Here is a 17,034-nt window from a genome sequence, read left to right as displayed (position 1 = left end):
TGGTATCGAAAGCTGCTGAGAGGTCAAGAAGAACCAGGACAGAGGATAGACCTCTTTCCTGGACCTGCCAGAGATCATCCATCAGCGCCACCAAAGCAGTTTCCATGCTATAGCCGGGTCTGAATCCTGATTGTTGAGGGCCTACATAATCGGCTTCTTCCAAGGACTGCTGGAGCTAGAGCGACACCACCTTCTCAACAGTCGCTCCCCCTGATTAAGGAGGGAGCGAGTCACCCTAAACAGAGTGGCTGGACGGGATTCCGCAGACACAAACAGGCCAACATTGTATGCACGTCTTATCAAACTGATCGCCACTTTGTAAATCTTAATATGAGCTTTTACAAGTGTTCTGTCAGATTCGGATCTGGTTTTCCTCCAACGCTTCTTTAGACTTCTTTTCTGGCGTTTCATTCCCCAGAGCTCCTCGGTAAACCAAGGAGATCTCCAGGATCTGTTGCCAGAGAGAGGTCACAAAGGCACAATTCAGTTTAGGGCCTCCTTCGCAGCCATGTTCCAGGCTGCAGCAAGAGACTCCGCCGAACTGTGTACAAGCGAATCCGGCAAAACCCCAATCGCCCTTTGAAAACTTTCTGGATCCATCAGGCGTCTGGGGCAGAACCTCCTAATTGGTTCCACCTCCCTGTGGGGGAGGATTGTAGCCTTAAAATCAAGCTGCAATAGGAAATGATCTGACCATGACAAAGGCAACATCTCTAAGCCCCTTAATATCAGATCATTACTCAGCTGCCCCGAGAGGAAAACCATGTTGAGAGTGTGCCCCCTCTCATGGGTTGGGCCCTGAATTACTTGAGTCAGGTCCATGGTTGCCATGGTGGCCATGAACTCCTGTGCCAACCCGGAGGATTCGCCAAGCGACAGCAGATTAAAATTCCCCAAGACAATAAGTCTGGGGGACTCCACCGCCAGCTGGCTACCTCCTCGAGCAAGCAGCGGTCCCTTGTTCCATGTGAATGGTCCATGTCTCCTACCATATCTGCCTCTCCCCAGCAGGACCGGAATATTCCGGCCCTCTACCACCCCAAATTTGTTAAAATAGTTAAGATATTAGAATATAGAAAAAATAGTATTTTGAGAAAACTGGAAGAATAGGTTGAAAGTAATAGAATGATTTTTAAAAGAATCAAGTGAAAAGTTTTCACTGAGAGAACAAAAATCAAATGGCCGAGAGAACTGGTGGGGATACTAGATTTGGTAATGATGTAGTATTTGTAAAAAAGATTTTGAAATAGTAGTTGATAACAAGCAGAACAGAATGTCTTCAAAAAACAGAAATGCAATTTGGATCTGTAACCACAGTATAATTTCTAAATCATGGAAAGCTATCATTTCACTCTATTCTGTTTTGATCAAAGCCCAATCTTAACTATTATGCTCAGCTGTGGGAGGCCCAATCACAGAATTTTCAGAAAAGCTGGAACATATTCAGGAAAAGAGCAATAAAAATGATGAGGGGAATCTCTGTATCTTTGAGAAAATAATATGATAGCTCTTTCCAAATATCTGAAATGGTACTGACAGATGTATTTTTTTTACCCATCAACCTGGGTAAAAAGAATCAAAGTAAAAGGGTTTTTGTATGTTTGTTTTGTTTTATTGGTAGTCATCCTGGTTTGGAGCTTATCCCACACAAATACTCCTTAAATTACCTTCAGACTAGTATGTTCACCATTTGTGGAAAAATTTAAAAGGGACAGGTTAAGCAGGTAGGGCAATGTTGGCAACTGGGACTGCTGAAGAAGTTCAAAATTAATGGCAAAAATGGAGGAAAGGATCAAACAACACCAGAAAAATGTGTGATGTTTGTTTGTTTATTCAATTTTTATGCCGCCCTTCTCCTTAGACTCAGGGCAGCTTACAACATATTAGCAATAGCACTTTTTAACAGAGCCAGTATACCATCGAGCAAGTCAACACTAAACCAAAAGCCATACTAAATGGTACAGTTGATAATTTTTCAAGGGGTCACTTAAGAAATAAATAAGCATAATTATTTAATAATCATTAAAATAATAAAAGATAATCATTAAAACAAACAAGCTAACCATTTAAAATATTTAGATGTTTTAAGCACCTAGAACCAAAAAATATATTTGTTTTGAGCCACTCTGAGTCCTCGGAGAGGGGCGGCATACAGATGTAATAAATAAATGAATGAATGAATGAATGAATGAATGAATGAATAAATACATTAATAATAATAATAATAATAATAATAATAATAATAATAATAATAATAATAATAATAATAATAATATGGAGAGTCATCCAGGTCATGATTGTCCCAAAGGTGCTTTTTCCAAAGGAAATTGGACTTCCTTTGTTTTGTATAAAGATGTTTTTCTTCTCATCCAAGAAGCTTTTCCAATTATGAACAGAAGAGGCTTCTTGGATGAGAAGGGAAATGTCTTTAAACAAAACAAAGTCCAGTTGCCTTTTGAAAAAGCAACTTTGGAAGAATCTTAGAAAAACTTTATTAAATTCATCTAACACTGGCAAATGTATTCTGTTGTGCGTATGAATACCTATTCTTAAAGCATTTTTAAAAAACTGGGGGGAAATGAAACAAGTTCCATTAATTTATAGAAGAAATGAGTGTCACTTGAATTCTTTAATATCCTTTATCTACAGGTGGTCTGTGTTAATTGAATCCTGGATCACTCTGCTGCAAGGAATCTGAGACAGTAGTAACATTTGGCCAACAATCAAGGTTTTTCTCTTTCAAGGTCACAAAAAAGTTGTATATAGAGAGAAGCCAGCATGAGTTCTATAATGTGAGTGGAGTGATTTTCTTTCATCATCAGTCATCCCAACTCTTCCAAAGGAAAAGAAAACCATCTGTCATGTATAGAATATAGATTCTTTTGAACAATAGAGATTGAAATATTTTTCGTCACATCAGGCCATTCCAATGAATAAAATTCTTGGCTGAGGTTTGACTGAACAAAATAGATTTCTAGCCATCTCAGGCATCTTTTTTATTTTTCTCCTCTTCAACCCTTACATAGTTAAAATAAATATGATAAACAGTCTCTCATTCACAGTTAACCTTAGCACCACTGGATACTACTAATATTATTGCTAGTTAACTGCTATTATATATTATGAAAAAATATTTTTTTCTTTCTTGAATTTTTATTTTCTTATAAAATGTAGAATTGATGTAAAAATGTATACAACTCCGTATGTGCTTCTGAGGAAAATTGGGATGTAAATCATCCCTGATGTCTGTGTTTTCCTTTTATGTTTGTGTGTTTTTATGTGTAATGTTTTAAATAAAAAAAATTTAAAGGAAAAATTATTTTTGATCTTGCATAAATTTTCTGTGACTTAAATTTTTGAATCTACAGTGATACCTTGTCTTAAAACTTAATTGGTTCCGGGACGAGGTTCTTAAGGTGAAAAGTTTGTAAGACGAAACATTGTTTTCCATAGGAATCAATGGAAAAGCGATTAATGCGTGCAAGCCCAAAATTCAACCTTTTTGCCAGCCGAAGCGCCCATTTTTGCGCTGCTGGGATTCCCCTGAGGCTCCCCTTCATGGGAAACCCCACCTCTGGACTTCTGTGTTTTTGCAATGCTGCAGGGGAATCCCAGCAGGGGAATCCCAGCATCACAAAAATGAGTGCTTCGCTGGCAACGGAAGTCCGAAGGTGGGGTTTCCCATGAAGGGGAGCCTCAGGAGAATCCCAGCAGCGCAAAAATGGATGCTTCGCTGGCAATGGAAGTCTGGAAGTGGGGCATCCCAGCGGCGGCGGTGGGTTTGTAAGGTGAAAATAGTTTGTAAGAAGAGGCAAAAAAATCTTAAACCCCGGGTTTGTATCTCGAAAAGTTTGTATGACGAGGCGTTTGTAAGACGAGGTATCACTGTATATGGTTAACTTTTTTTTAGTTTTATCACTACTCTTTATTGAATTTGTGATTGGCAGTATAATGTCTGCCAATAGATGACAAAAGTAGATGAGACTCTATCTAGCTCAGATATTATTGCAAGTGAGCAAAAAGGCAAAGAAAAATCAAAGGATATGAATCATTATGCCTATTAAAACTGAATCCAATAGCACTGAAGCCTACAATGCTTTCTTCCTGCAAAGAATCCCCAACTGATGTAAAGAGTAAGGAGAAATATATGGGATCTCAAATTTATATTATAATATTATAAAAAGCTCTGCTGGCAATATATTTAAAGGAAGTGAACAGGGAAGATAAAGAATAAGACTAAGCAATTTTCATAGTTTCCCCTCCAGATTTACAATAGTAACAGCATCTAGTTATTTCAATAAGTGTCTGTGTGAGTATCTACTTTGCTTTCCTGAAATAAAAATGATGTAAAACAATTCTGCATGCCAACACATAGAGACAGCCAGAAACAACTGCTGGAGCAGCCACATAATCCTGATTAATTATTAAGTATTATTTCAGAAAATTTTCAAAGGTCTTCTGCACAACAAATGAAAGCAGACAGGAAAGCAAAGAAGTAGTGCAAAATATTAAATTTTGTTGCCCAGAGGAAATTAAGCTGGTAATATCTGGCTAACCACACAATATATCAGCAAAAAGTCAAAAGAAGATGAGGATGAATAGGATTAGACTATATTCAAATTGAATCTGGACTGGAAATGGTCCAGAGTGCTAATTAAAAGTTGTCCAGACTGAGGGTGGTCACAAGATAAAGTCTAATGAAACTAATGACAGCCCAAAATGAATGAATTGACTAAGCAAAATAAATCCATCAGTTAACCTCTGCTTTCTGAAGTTTTGAGATTTGTGCAGATTTAGGCATGTTGATGTTAGTTTGGTTTTCTACATTGACTACTTTTGTAAGAATATAATATTTTAGCACTTTAAAAAATAAACTTGTCTTAGCTATTATTATCACAATTCACTTTTTCACAACTGCTTTTCAAATCTGTCTCAAATTCAGATGGGGTATTTTAAATGTCATAATATATCTTGCAACTAAAATTACCATGCAAAAATATTTGCAACTAAAATTACCATGCAAAAATATAAACAAAGTTGTCCTTCCTCTAGCTGCTGAATACTGTTGAAGTTTAATTTACACTTCAGATCTAGGATATTATTTTTGTTGTTTTATTTATTCATGAAAATGTGTCCTTTTTTCATTTCAAAGACCTAGACTAAATTTTGTAAGTAGCATAATTAATTTACAGGCAAAGATGTTAATACCATATAATCAAATTTCATTAAATATCATTATGTGTCAGGCACAAGCAAACAGAGTCAGCTGAAATCAGTAACTTTATATTTTGCCACCTAATGTTACAAGAATCTCACCAAACTACTTCCCTTCCCCTGGAAACAAACAAAATAACTTCATGGTTCTTGGAGAACATCAAGCTTATGTCACTAGAGGTTGTGCAACAACACAAAGTTGGGTCCTTGCTTGATTCCTCCTTTCAGCCTAGCTGGCAGTTTTCCAGTATCATGCTTAAAACTAGGCAGCTATTTTAAACAAAACACATCCAACTGAAAACATTTTACACACTGCTTTGTGCATTAATATTGAAGGAGGACATCTATTTGTTTTTGTTTTTTCAAAAAAATGTTAGTAGTTGTGTATCGTTCTCTCCAACTCTGGAAAAACCTCTTTATAAAATTCATTTTTATCTGAATGCCACAAAATTAGAACAAAAGTGTTCTAAAATGCTGATGTTAAAAAAGTCTATAATTAGTAAATTGTATAATGATGTGACTTTTGTGATATATGTTGCTTAGCATTTAAAACACGTTAAAGAGTTATCTGTTTATTCTACCAGCAGTTGGAACACCTTAATAATTTATAAAGGAATTTAAAAAGCAAAGCATCCTATGTTAAAACTAAAACTAGACATAAGTGCTAGATAATATATTAAAATTAACTTACCTGTAATAATATTGGGCTTTGGTGGCATAGTAAACTCATATAAAGTTGGTTCAGAATATCCCAGCCTGTTTATAGCAGTAATTTGCACTTCATAGGGCATTCTCCACTGTAAATGCTCAAGTGTTATGAAGTCTTTATTACCATGAACCTTTTTTTCTTGCCATTGCTCTTCCTTGTCTTTCTGTAAAGTTTGAATAGTAGTTGAAATTATGTTGAACTAATATTTATAATTAATATGTTTAACATTGATTTGCAACAATTTCAAATCAGGCATTATGAATATTTTCCTCTTGTGCATAATCAATTTCTAAATCTTTATAAACTGTATTTAGAACTGGGTTATAAAAACTCAGACTCTTTTTACTTAAACATTTAATCTTGGAACAAAATGCATATTCTCTGGCAACAGAGAATATGTATGTACACTGAAATGACAATTTTCCTATTTCAAATATCTATTTATTTATATACACAGCCAAACAATTTTGTAGGTCTCATCTTTAATTCATTGCACGGTGTGTGAGCCACTGTTTTATATTATACATATTACAATGAACACATGTAAGGATTGCAGAGATAAGCAACGTGAAGTGTTTTATATAAAGTAAATCTCTATTTTTGGTCTTCATATTAAATATATTTCAAATCATATTACTAGGATATCTTGGCAATTAACAAATTATTAGGTTTCATAGCCTACATCCAATGGGTCTTAAAGAATTCAAATGTGAAAATGCTAATAAATAGCTAAAATAGATAATACTGATATCTCAGTTCAGTAGGATTAGAAAGTAGTACATTATCCCCTAATTTTTAAAAATAATCCTGCTTTATCAGTCATGGGAAAAACCCTTATAGGGTCCAAAATATTGAATGGGATATATGTTGTTTGCCATGGTAAACATTATTTATGTCTATTTTGCTATCCTGCTGTTTTGATATTCCAAGGGCTGATATAGTATGAGTTTATGCTACATTATATTATAGTTGCTTTCCCGCATGCCCCTCCAGAATGAAAAAAACAGTCAATAAACTTCATCTGAGATGCATGAACTAAAATAGCTTAATTAAACAATTTATTTATTTGTTTGTTTGTTTTGTCAAGTATGTATTGGTGGTATACAAAGATATAATAATATTTATATACATAATACTAGTAAAAAAGAGAAAGAAACATTGGGATAGAGGATGGAAGGCATGCTGGTGCACTTATGCATGCCCCTTACTGACCTCTTAGGAATTGGGACAGGTCAACAGTGGATAGTCTAAGGGTAAAGTTTTGTGGGTTAGGTGATGATACTACAAAGTCTGGTAGTGAGTTCCATGCATCAACTCTCGGTTACTAAAATCGTATTTCCTGCAGTCAAGTTTAGAGCAATTTACTTTAAGTTTGTATCTGTTGTGTGCTCGTGTGTTTTTGTGGTTGAAGTTGAAGTAGTCATTGATAGGAAGGATGCTGTAGCAGATGATTTTATGGGCTATGCTTAGGTCGTGTTTAAGGCAACGTAGTTCTAAACTTTCTAAACCTAGGATTGTAAGTCTAGTTTTGTAGGGAATTCTGTGGCACGTGGAGGAGTGGAGGGCTCTTCTGGACAAAATGTGGTGTGGGTTCCAGACAGATTAGCTGTATTCAAGGATTGGTCAGGCAAAGGTTTTGTATGCTCTGGTTAGTAGTGTGAGATTGCCAGAACAAGAAGCTACGTAGTATTAGGTTAACAACACTTGAAGCCTTTTTGGCGATATTGTTGCAATAGGCTTTGGCACTTAGGTCATTTGATATGAGGTATTTTATAGAGTGAAGGTTGTCTGTACAGTCTTGTTTATTCAGCTTGTATTTGGTGTTCTGATTCTTTTTGGCAATGTGTAGGACAGAGCATTTTTGGTTGAGATTTGGATTGCCAGATGTTTGACCATTCAGACACAAAGTCAAGGTCTTTTTGGAGAGTAGCAGTGTTATCAATGGTGTTGAAAGTTTTACATCATCAGCAAATGTGATTGCAAAGGTCATTTATGTAGAGTATGAAGAGTGTTGGTCCAAGTATGCTGCCTTGGGATACGCTGCTCTTAACCAGAACAGGATTAGATATGGTGCTCCCTATATTGACAACTTGTTGTCTATTTGATAGGAAAACAGTTATCCAATTATATAGGGATCCTAAGATGCTGTAGGATTTGAGTTTAGAAGTAGTTTGTCATGAACCACTGGCTTGAAGGTTTTACAGAAGTCAATGTAAATTGCATCTGTTGATTTGCCCTGATCGAGATATGTAGTCCTTATTTATTTATTTATTTATTTATTTTTTAATTTATTCATTCATTCATTCATTCAATTTTTATGCCGCCCTTCTCCTTAGACTCAGGGTAGCTTAGAACATGTTAGCAATAGCACTTTTTAACAGAGCCAGCATATTGCCCCCACAATCCAGATCCTCATTTTACCCACCTCAGAAGGATGGAAGGCTGAGTCAACCTTGAGCCAGTGATGAGATTTGAACTGCTGACCTACAGATCTACAGTCAGCTTCAGTGGCCCGCAGTACAGCTGCGCCACCCTGGCTCCTCTCCTCCATATGTTTTTACAGTGAAGGAATTGCAGGTTGCAAGATAATTTATTTCTGAAACCAAATTGTTTATTATAGAGTAGGTTGTTAGTTTCTAGGTGGAGAGTAATTGATTGGGTTATGATTGATTTCATGACTTTGCATGTGATGCAGCATAGTGAGATTGTTCTGTAGTTTTCAAGTAGACTGGAATCTCCTTTTTTGAAAATGGGGATGACTATTGCTTGTGACCATATCTTGGTAGTGAGATGGTCCCAAATGATTTTCAAAGATTATGCTTAGTGGTTCAGCTATGGCTGTGGGGAGCTTTTTTATGAAGTATGCTCATAGACCGTAAGGTCCAATTGATAGAGAAGGTTTAAGGTTGCATAGTGCTTTTCCAATGTTGTCTTCTGTGAAGTCTATTTGGGTTAAGTCATTGTGAGTGGTTGAGGTGTGATTAGTGAATTTTGGGATGAGCCATTGCTGTTTATAAACACTGAGGCAAAGAATGTGTTTAAAAAGTTTGCTTTGGTTGAATCATCATAACATTCTTTGTTGTTGGGTCCTTTTAGTGGTAGGATGTGTCTTGGGTTCTTGAGTTTGCTATTTACAAAATTGTAGAAGGCACGGTTGGATTTGGTGCGCAGGAGGTTTTCCTCTTGTTTGCTGTGGTAGTTGAAACACTCTGTCTTTATTTGGTGGCATATATTTTTGTAGTGGCTTTCAAAGTTGGCTACATGACCTTTTTAGTTTTTCTGCCAGAGATATTTTTTGTTTGTTTGTAGTTTTCTTATTGAGATGGGTAGGTTGTTTTTCTTGGTTATGGTACTTATTAGTGGTACATGTAGGTTGATATTATACATGCATACATACATACATACATACATACATACATACATACATACATACACACACGATATTAATTCAATATTATTGAATTGTTAAGCAAATGGTAATAGTAAACAATAATCTGCAAATGTTGGTCTATAACTATAACTTATTAATTAAAAAACAAGTTTCAGCAAAAAAGTTATACCTGATCATGCAAACAAATATATAATCATATATGTCAAGCAAACACATATACAAAGATAAGCACACAGAGAGAAATATTTTTATCAGTAGGTAGAAAGCTAGAATTATAATGCTGTCTTGATTTATAGAGTGAAGATATTTGACTTTTATTTCATAACACTATTTTTTTCACTATATGAGAATAGTATCTATGGAAAGGAAAAAAATAATTCACATGAAAGGTCATATGTAAGTAGTGTCGAAAATGTGTAGTGTCAGAAAGCACAGGTGGCAAAAATTACTCAACAATTTTTGGTAAGCAGTTGTACCATAGGTTTATTATTGTGTGCATACACACTTTATATTATATCCTTAATTCACCTTCTTAGTCCTTGAATATTACTTGACCTTTGATTGCACAAACATGGTTTATAATTACTCACATGCTGCAATAAAAGGTGAGAAGTATACAGTGGTACCTCGAGATACGAGTTTAATTCGTTCCGGACCTGGGCTCTTAAGTCGAGCAGCTCTTATCTCGAACGACTTTTCCCCATAGGAATTAATGTAAATAATTTTAATTGGTTCCAGCCCTCAAAGTTAGTCTAAATTATGCAGAAAGACATGTTTTTAATGAAGAAATGTACATGTACATATAAATGAATAATGAAGTTTCTTTCACTTAACTTGTAAACTTTCTTAAACTTTTAAATTTACATATGTTCAACTTCTCTGCCACCCAATCCTGTAGGACAGAGGTCCCCAACCCTTTTTGCACCAGGGACCGGCTTTAAGCGATCAAGAGAGGAATGGGTGAATGAATGGATGGAGGGTGGGAAGGAAGGAAGGAAAGAGGGAAGGGACAGGAACAGGGGAAGGAAGCAAGGAAACTTATGAAAGGGGAGAGTAAGAGAGGAATGAGTGAAGGGAGGGAGGGAGGGAAGAAGGTGGGAAGGAGAAAGAAAAGAAGAAATAGAGGAAGGGAAGGTAAAAGAGAGAAAGAAAAAGAGCAAGAAAGAAAGCAAGAAAGAAAGAAAGAAAGAAAGAAAGAAAGAAAGGGGGAAGGGACAGGAACAGAGGAAGGAAGCAAGGAAACTTATGAAAGGGGAGAGTAAGAGAGGAATGAGTGAAAGGAGGGAGGGAGGAAGGTGGGAAGGAGAAAGAAAAGAAGAAATAGAGGAAGGGAAGGTAAAAGAGAGAAAGAAAAAGAGCAAGAAAGAAAGCTGCAAGCACCCCCCCGAGCCCCCCAGGCCGGCTGCAACCTTTTAAAACACGCGCGCCGCTTCGCAGCTGTCTCCTGAAGCCGAACGCGGAAGTTAGCGTTTGGCTTCAGGAGACAGCTCCTTAGCGCTTGTATCTTGAATTTGGGCTTGTAAGTAGAACAAAAATTTCTCTCCCCTCCCAGCTCTTATCTCGAGTTGCTCTTAAGTAGAGCAGCTCTTATGTCGGGGTTCCACTGTATAAGGTACATATACAAGAAGATAAATTCTCAGTCACTATTTCAGAGGTTGCAAAATATTTACATTGCTCAACTATAAATCCTGTTGCTTTGAAGTCTCATATCTTCTGGTAATAATTACTAAACACTATGAGAAATTATGATGCCCGTGTGTTACCACTGTGATGCTATATTTGTGAATCCTATTTCCATATCTGAAATTTCCAATGTCAATGTAAAACTGCCTTTGTCATAACCATCGCATTCAGATACAGAAAGTACAAAAATGTATTTTCTAACTAATGAAAAGGACAGAGATGGAATATCATCCAATTTGCTCTCCCACCCTTAGACTACCTTAGGTTAGATGTTGATGATATTTAAAAATCCAATCTGACCCATTTGTACCTTAAATTATGTCTTCAGGGCAATTGGTAACTAGATCTACGTAGCACTGAATCCAGGCAACATGGATTTTCATTGAAGTTTTATACATTTGTGCATTGTATTATAATTTAAGATTATATTAGTCACTATTTAAATGGTTCAAGTGGAGGTGAATAATTTTATAGCAGTTACTCATATCATTTCCATTACAAAATGTTGTAATACAGCTTCAGAACCAAATGACTAACTGAAGCAGTAACTATGCTCAACTATCCAGAGGCATTGAGAGTTGAGTGTCATGTGCAATCAGTCAGATGTTTAGGCTGGATTTGGCATTTTAATCCCCCTTCCTGAGATAGGCATATATTCTAAAAATTAAAGGTATCTTCAAAGGATGTCAGCCATTTCAAGTAAAGCGGCAATTGATTGTTGATAATTATGTCAATAATAATACAGTTTAGATGATCTCCTCTTGTGCCTATGATTCTTGATACTACCTTTCCTTTCTTTTGCCACATTTTTTTCTATTTCTATTTGCAGGTCTTTGTATTTTATGATTTTCTCCTGTTCTTTTTCTTCTAATATACTGTGCCCGGATATTCCAATGTCAACCCTTTTTTGCCTTCCATATTAAAAATTGTTAACTTAGAGACATGCAGGGTGTGAACAAAAAATGGAAACACATGACTTTTTGGCATCATAATGTTTGAACGTGTTCAAATCAATCAAAACTTGATATATTTTAATGTTTTTTAAATTCTGTTATTTGATATGGTTTTTTTTAAACTACCTTTTTTTAGAGAAATTTAAGGAAATTGGTTATAACCTTCTAGAAATGGCAGACCTCTCAGACTTTCAAAGAGGTCAAATTGTTGGCGCTCGAATGGCAGGCACTAGTGTAACAGAAAGTGCCTGAATGTTTGGCGTTTCAAGAGGTAATGTCTCAAAAGTAATGACTGCTTTTGAAAGAGAAGGGAAAACGTCCTCATCCAAGCACAGATCTGGTCAAAAGTCGAAGTTGTCTGAGAGAGACCATCGGACTCTAAAGTGAATTGTTAGAGCAGATCACAAGACTGCAGCTCCTAAAATCACTGCAGAGCTCAATAGACACGTACAGAACCCAGTTTCCACAAACTGTTCAAAGGGAGCTTCACAAATCTGGATTCCATGGAAGAGCTACAATTAGAAAACCTCTGCTCTCAAAGACAAATGTTTTAAAGTAGAAACCACCAGAAATGGTCCCTTGAGCAGTGGCAAAATGTGATTTTCTCTGACGAATCATCATTTACCATTTTTTCGACCTCCGACGTGTTTACATTTGGAGACAGTCAAAAGAATCATTTCATCCAGACTGCCTTCTCCCAACCATCAAACATGGTGGGGGTTCAGTGATGATCTGGGGTGCTATTTCTTGGAAATCCGGTGGGCCAATGATTTCCCTTCATGGAAGAATTAACAACCTCACTATTTAGGAATTTTGGCTGACCAAATTCATCCTATGGTTCAAGAAGTGTTTCCAAAGGGAGATGCCATCTTTCAAGATGATAATGCACCAATCCATAGAGCGATAATTGTTAAATAATGACACAAGGAACATTCTAATGAAGTTCAGCATCTCATCTGGCCACCACAATCATCAGACCTCAACATTATTGAGTATTTATGGTCAATTTTAAAGATTCAAGTAAGAAGTCTATTTCCACCACAATCGTCTCTAAAAGAACTGGAGGATGCTTTAACTGAAGAATGGGCTAAACTTCCTTTGGAAACAATTCACAATTTGTATGAATCAATACCTCAGAGAACTGAGGCTGTATTTGCTGCAAAAGGTGGACCAACATCATATTAAAAGATATTTTGATGTTTTTTCAAGGTGTTTCCATTTTTTTGCCCACCCCTTGTAAGTGGCAGGCTATTGTCTGCTTGAATTCTAAAGTCCTAGAGCACTTTAGCTTCTTCATTTTCTATTGCTCTGTCTATTTTGTGCTTACCAGCTTTTGCCTGCAGGCAAGTGGTATTTCTCGCTGATATGCCAAAGTACCATTCTTGCTAATTTGTCATGCTCTTGCTATACAATCTTTTTTTCAGCAGATAACTAGATGGCCTATAGTTTTTTGCAGAGATGGTATTTGCTGTTAATTGCTATCTTCTCATTTGTAGCTTAGTATGCATATGTTCTGAAAACTTGTATTGTGCAGCCCTCTAGCCTCTTTCTTCAACTTTCCTGCTCTTATTTATTTCCAGGCCTTGCGGTTATAGGCTTTGCTTGCTAGCTTTTTTGTGTGGCTACATAGCACTTTGCTTTGCCAGATCTCTTTTCCATGCTAAATTTGGTATTTCTTATTACGTCAGTTTGGTCTCTTTGGAATTCAGTAAGCTTTCATGTTGACTAGCTTCATTGTATTTTCTTCCTGTCTCTTAGATATTCTTACCCCTTTCTTCATCATTTCTGATGTTATTTCAAGTTCTTTCATTTCAGTTTTTTATTCCTTTTCCATGTCCATTATCCCAGTTGTATTCTTCCTTATTTTTTTGAATTGTCCCATAGCTGTATCCAGAAATAGCTGCATAGTTTCTTCTTTGTCAGATAACTCAAATGGATATAGAAGCATAGGGCAGGAAGAGAGCTTGGATACCTTCTAATTCAACCCTGCACAATTTAGGAGTCCCTATAGCAACCTGACAAATAGATGTCCAAACTTTTCTTTTAAACCTCTAAAATGGAGCATTTGCTATTCTGGCAGGCAAATTGTTCAATTGATTAATCATCCCCACTCCTTCTTATTTATTAAATATTATTGCTATTAAGATGAAAAACAGCAGTATTCAAATTCTCTAGAATTTGCTATTTTATGCTATTTAAATTCTCATAGAAAAATTGAAAATACTAGGTTCCATAATATTTGGGCAATATCTATGGACAGATGAGGAAGTCTAAAGACTATATTTTAACTAGGCTATATTTTCAGAGGAGAACAAAGATCTAAGGTCCTTATCTAAGTAACAAAAATTACTTAACTATTATAGTTCAATATCTAAATTATTAATAGAAAGACACTGGATTCCTAAAGAAAAATAATTCTTCTTGAATGGAATCACTCAGCAATATAATAGTAATAGAGAAAATAATGAAACAATCATTGAGCACATGTTACATGTCATATGTGGTGTGTGTGTGTTTTATATTATAAAAATCAATAAAATATTAATTTAAAAAAGAGAAAATAATGAATGTGATATTGTCAATATGGCACTCTAAAATTCCTCTATCTTTGTTCATGAGTCATGAATTAAAATTTATTATATAGAGTTGGAAGACATGGATTAATCAATCGGGTAGTAGGTGCTTCCAATTCTGGATCTAAAAACCACAGAAGAGCTGGATCTGAGTATAGCTTTTGGTTACAAATAAGGCTACAACTCGTTCAATTTTAGAATTGTTATTACTTTCTAATATTCTGCTAAGCTGATCACTAAACATTAGAAAAACACCTTTCAGCTGTGGCGAGGGGGGCGTTTGCCCAGGTTCGCCTGGTGCGCCAGTTGCAGCCCTATTTGGACCGGGAGTCATTGCTCACAGTCACTCATGCCCTCATCACCTCGAGGCTCGACTACTGTAACGCTCTCTACATGGGGCTACCTTTGAAAAGTGTTCGGAAACTTCAGATCATGAAGAATGCAGCTGCGAGAGCAATTATGGGCTTCTCCAAGTATGCCCATATCACTCCAACACTCCGCAGTCTGCATTGGCTGCCAATCAGTTTCCGGTCACAATTCAAAGTGTTGGTTATGACCTATAAAGCCCTTCATGGCACCGGACCAGAATATCTTCGGGACCGCCTCCTGCCGCACGAATCCCAGCGACCGGTTAGGTCCCACAGAGTTGGCCTTCTCCGGGTCCCGTTGACTAAACAATGTCGTCTGGCGGGACCCAGGGGAAGAGCCTTCTCTGTGGGGGCCCCGACCCTCTGGAACCAGCTCCCCCCTGAGATTAGGATTGCCCCCACCCTCCCTGCCTTTCGTAAACTCCTTAAGACCCACCTTTGCCGTCAGGCATGGGGGAACTAAAACACCTCCCCCTTGCCCAAGTTGTTTTGTTGATTGATTGACTGTGTGCCTGTTTTTTATATATACTGTTTTTTATGAGATTATTAATTTAAATTGGAACTGGATGGGTGGGCATTGGATTTGGTATTGTGTACTGTACTGTTTTTTATTATTGTTGTGAGCCGCCCCGAGTTTGCGGAGAGGGGCGGCATATAAATCCAATAAACCTAACCTAAACCTAACCCACTAGTCAAATTGAAAGTTCATGCCAGTTTTTTATAAGCACAAATTAAATTCTATCTAATGACAGGACTCATGTGCCTCACTTCTAGGAGATATGTGTTGTGTCCAGATCTCTTCATTAAGATAAATTTGTAGATATTTAGATTTCATCTGGACATACTATCATTCATTTCATTATACTGTATTTCCTTGTCAGAAAATGCAAAAGGTCCAGAAAAGTTAAGGTTTGTTGTCTCTCTGCTCAGCACCATTCCCATTTGGTCATCTCTTTATTAAACACATTTTTAATCGAAGTGCCATTTCTGGTAGTGATCATTGTATATATGCCCTAAAAGTGTTTCCTTCTATTAGCTTAGTTCTACAAACATAGCTAGAGAGCGTCAAGACATGTTATTTATTTGTTTATTTGTTTATATATTAATATAATACTTACGCTTCTGTATTTTACAATATATTCTAAAATAGGTGCTCCTCCATCATCCTGTTTTGTTATGATAACTTTAAAACTTTTCCCACTACCTGGTTGTCCATGAATTGATGGAGGACTTGGTTCACCTAAAAAAAATAAAAAATAAGATTATTTAAGGAGTTGTTCACGGTCAGTTTCCTTCAACGCTGGCCTTAAATAATATTTATTTCGTAATATTGAAATCCAAAATATATATTCAGAACACACCATATTAAAATATAGTTTCTTAGTCATAATCCAATTTTTAAATAACAGTGCTGGTAAAGATGATCAATCGATCAATTGATAGATTGATAGACAGAAAGATAAATAATTATTTTCACAGCAGATAGTACATACCATAGAACTATGTAACAGAACTATAAAATATGAACTCTGTACTTTGAAAGTGACAGTAATTGAAGAAAAATTAAAGAAAAATGGAAAAAATAAAAGAACAAAACGATTAACAGAATTGTGTGCTCCTACACTGAATGAGTATTGATCTCTGTGGGTGGATGGGGGGTTTTCACTGTAGATCAATGCACTAGTGATACCAAATTTTATATTTAATTGTAGCTGTTATTGATGATGTATCTATGAGGGAACTGAGGTAAGGATTGAATAAATCATGCCCAAGAATTTATTTAAAAAAACATAATTTCTATTGTGTCATCTCCTGCAATAAGAAAAGAATACTCTTACGATACAACAGTCTACTAAGATGTCCATGTTTTCTTTAATATAATCCTCCCCTCTCCCCTCAAAAATTGGATCATATCCTCAAGAGAGCAAAGCTTATATTAAGCTGACTACACAAAGGCAGCTGTGACTAGGAGAGTCCTTTCACAACTTTATATTGTGCATCAGTTGTATCCTTTTCCTGGATTATGAGACTCTGAATGCAGTCGCTCATGTCTTGATTATCTCAGTTGGGTTACTGCAATGTGTTCTATATAAATCTGTATTTGGAAGCTACAATAAATTCACTTTAATAAAAAAAGCTATCT

General features: G+C 36.2%; 1 protein-coding gene across 1 annotated transcript in view; it reads right to left on the bottom strand.

Moving 5' to 3' along the window:
- The window catches only part of NCAM2 (neural cell adhesion molecule 2), a 237,640-nt gene that overhangs the window by 38,076 nt on the left and 182,530 nt on the right, over window positions 1-17,034 (bottom strand). The window contains exons 14-15 of the mRNA XM_070751764.1: window positions 16,010-16,131; window positions 5,906-6,086 (exon numbers count right to left, since the gene is read on the bottom strand). Of these exons, the coding sequence (XP_070607865.1) occupies window positions 5,906-6,086; window positions 16,010-16,131 (303 nt within the window). The remainder of the gene's footprint in view (window positions 1-5,905; window positions 6,087-16,009; window positions 16,132-17,034) is intronic.

This window comes from Erythrolamprus reginae, chromosome 4, assembly GCF_031021105.1.
Source record: "Erythrolamprus reginae isolate rEryReg1 chromosome 4, rEryReg1.hap1, whole genome shotgun sequence".
In the NCBI taxonomy this organism is placed as follows: domain Eukaryota; kingdom Metazoa; phylum Chordata; class Lepidosauria; order Squamata; family Dipsadidae; genus Erythrolamprus; species Erythrolamprus reginae.
The sequence above is the reverse complement of the archived record's forward strand: the minus strand, read 5'-3'. Positions and strand labels throughout refer to the sequence as shown.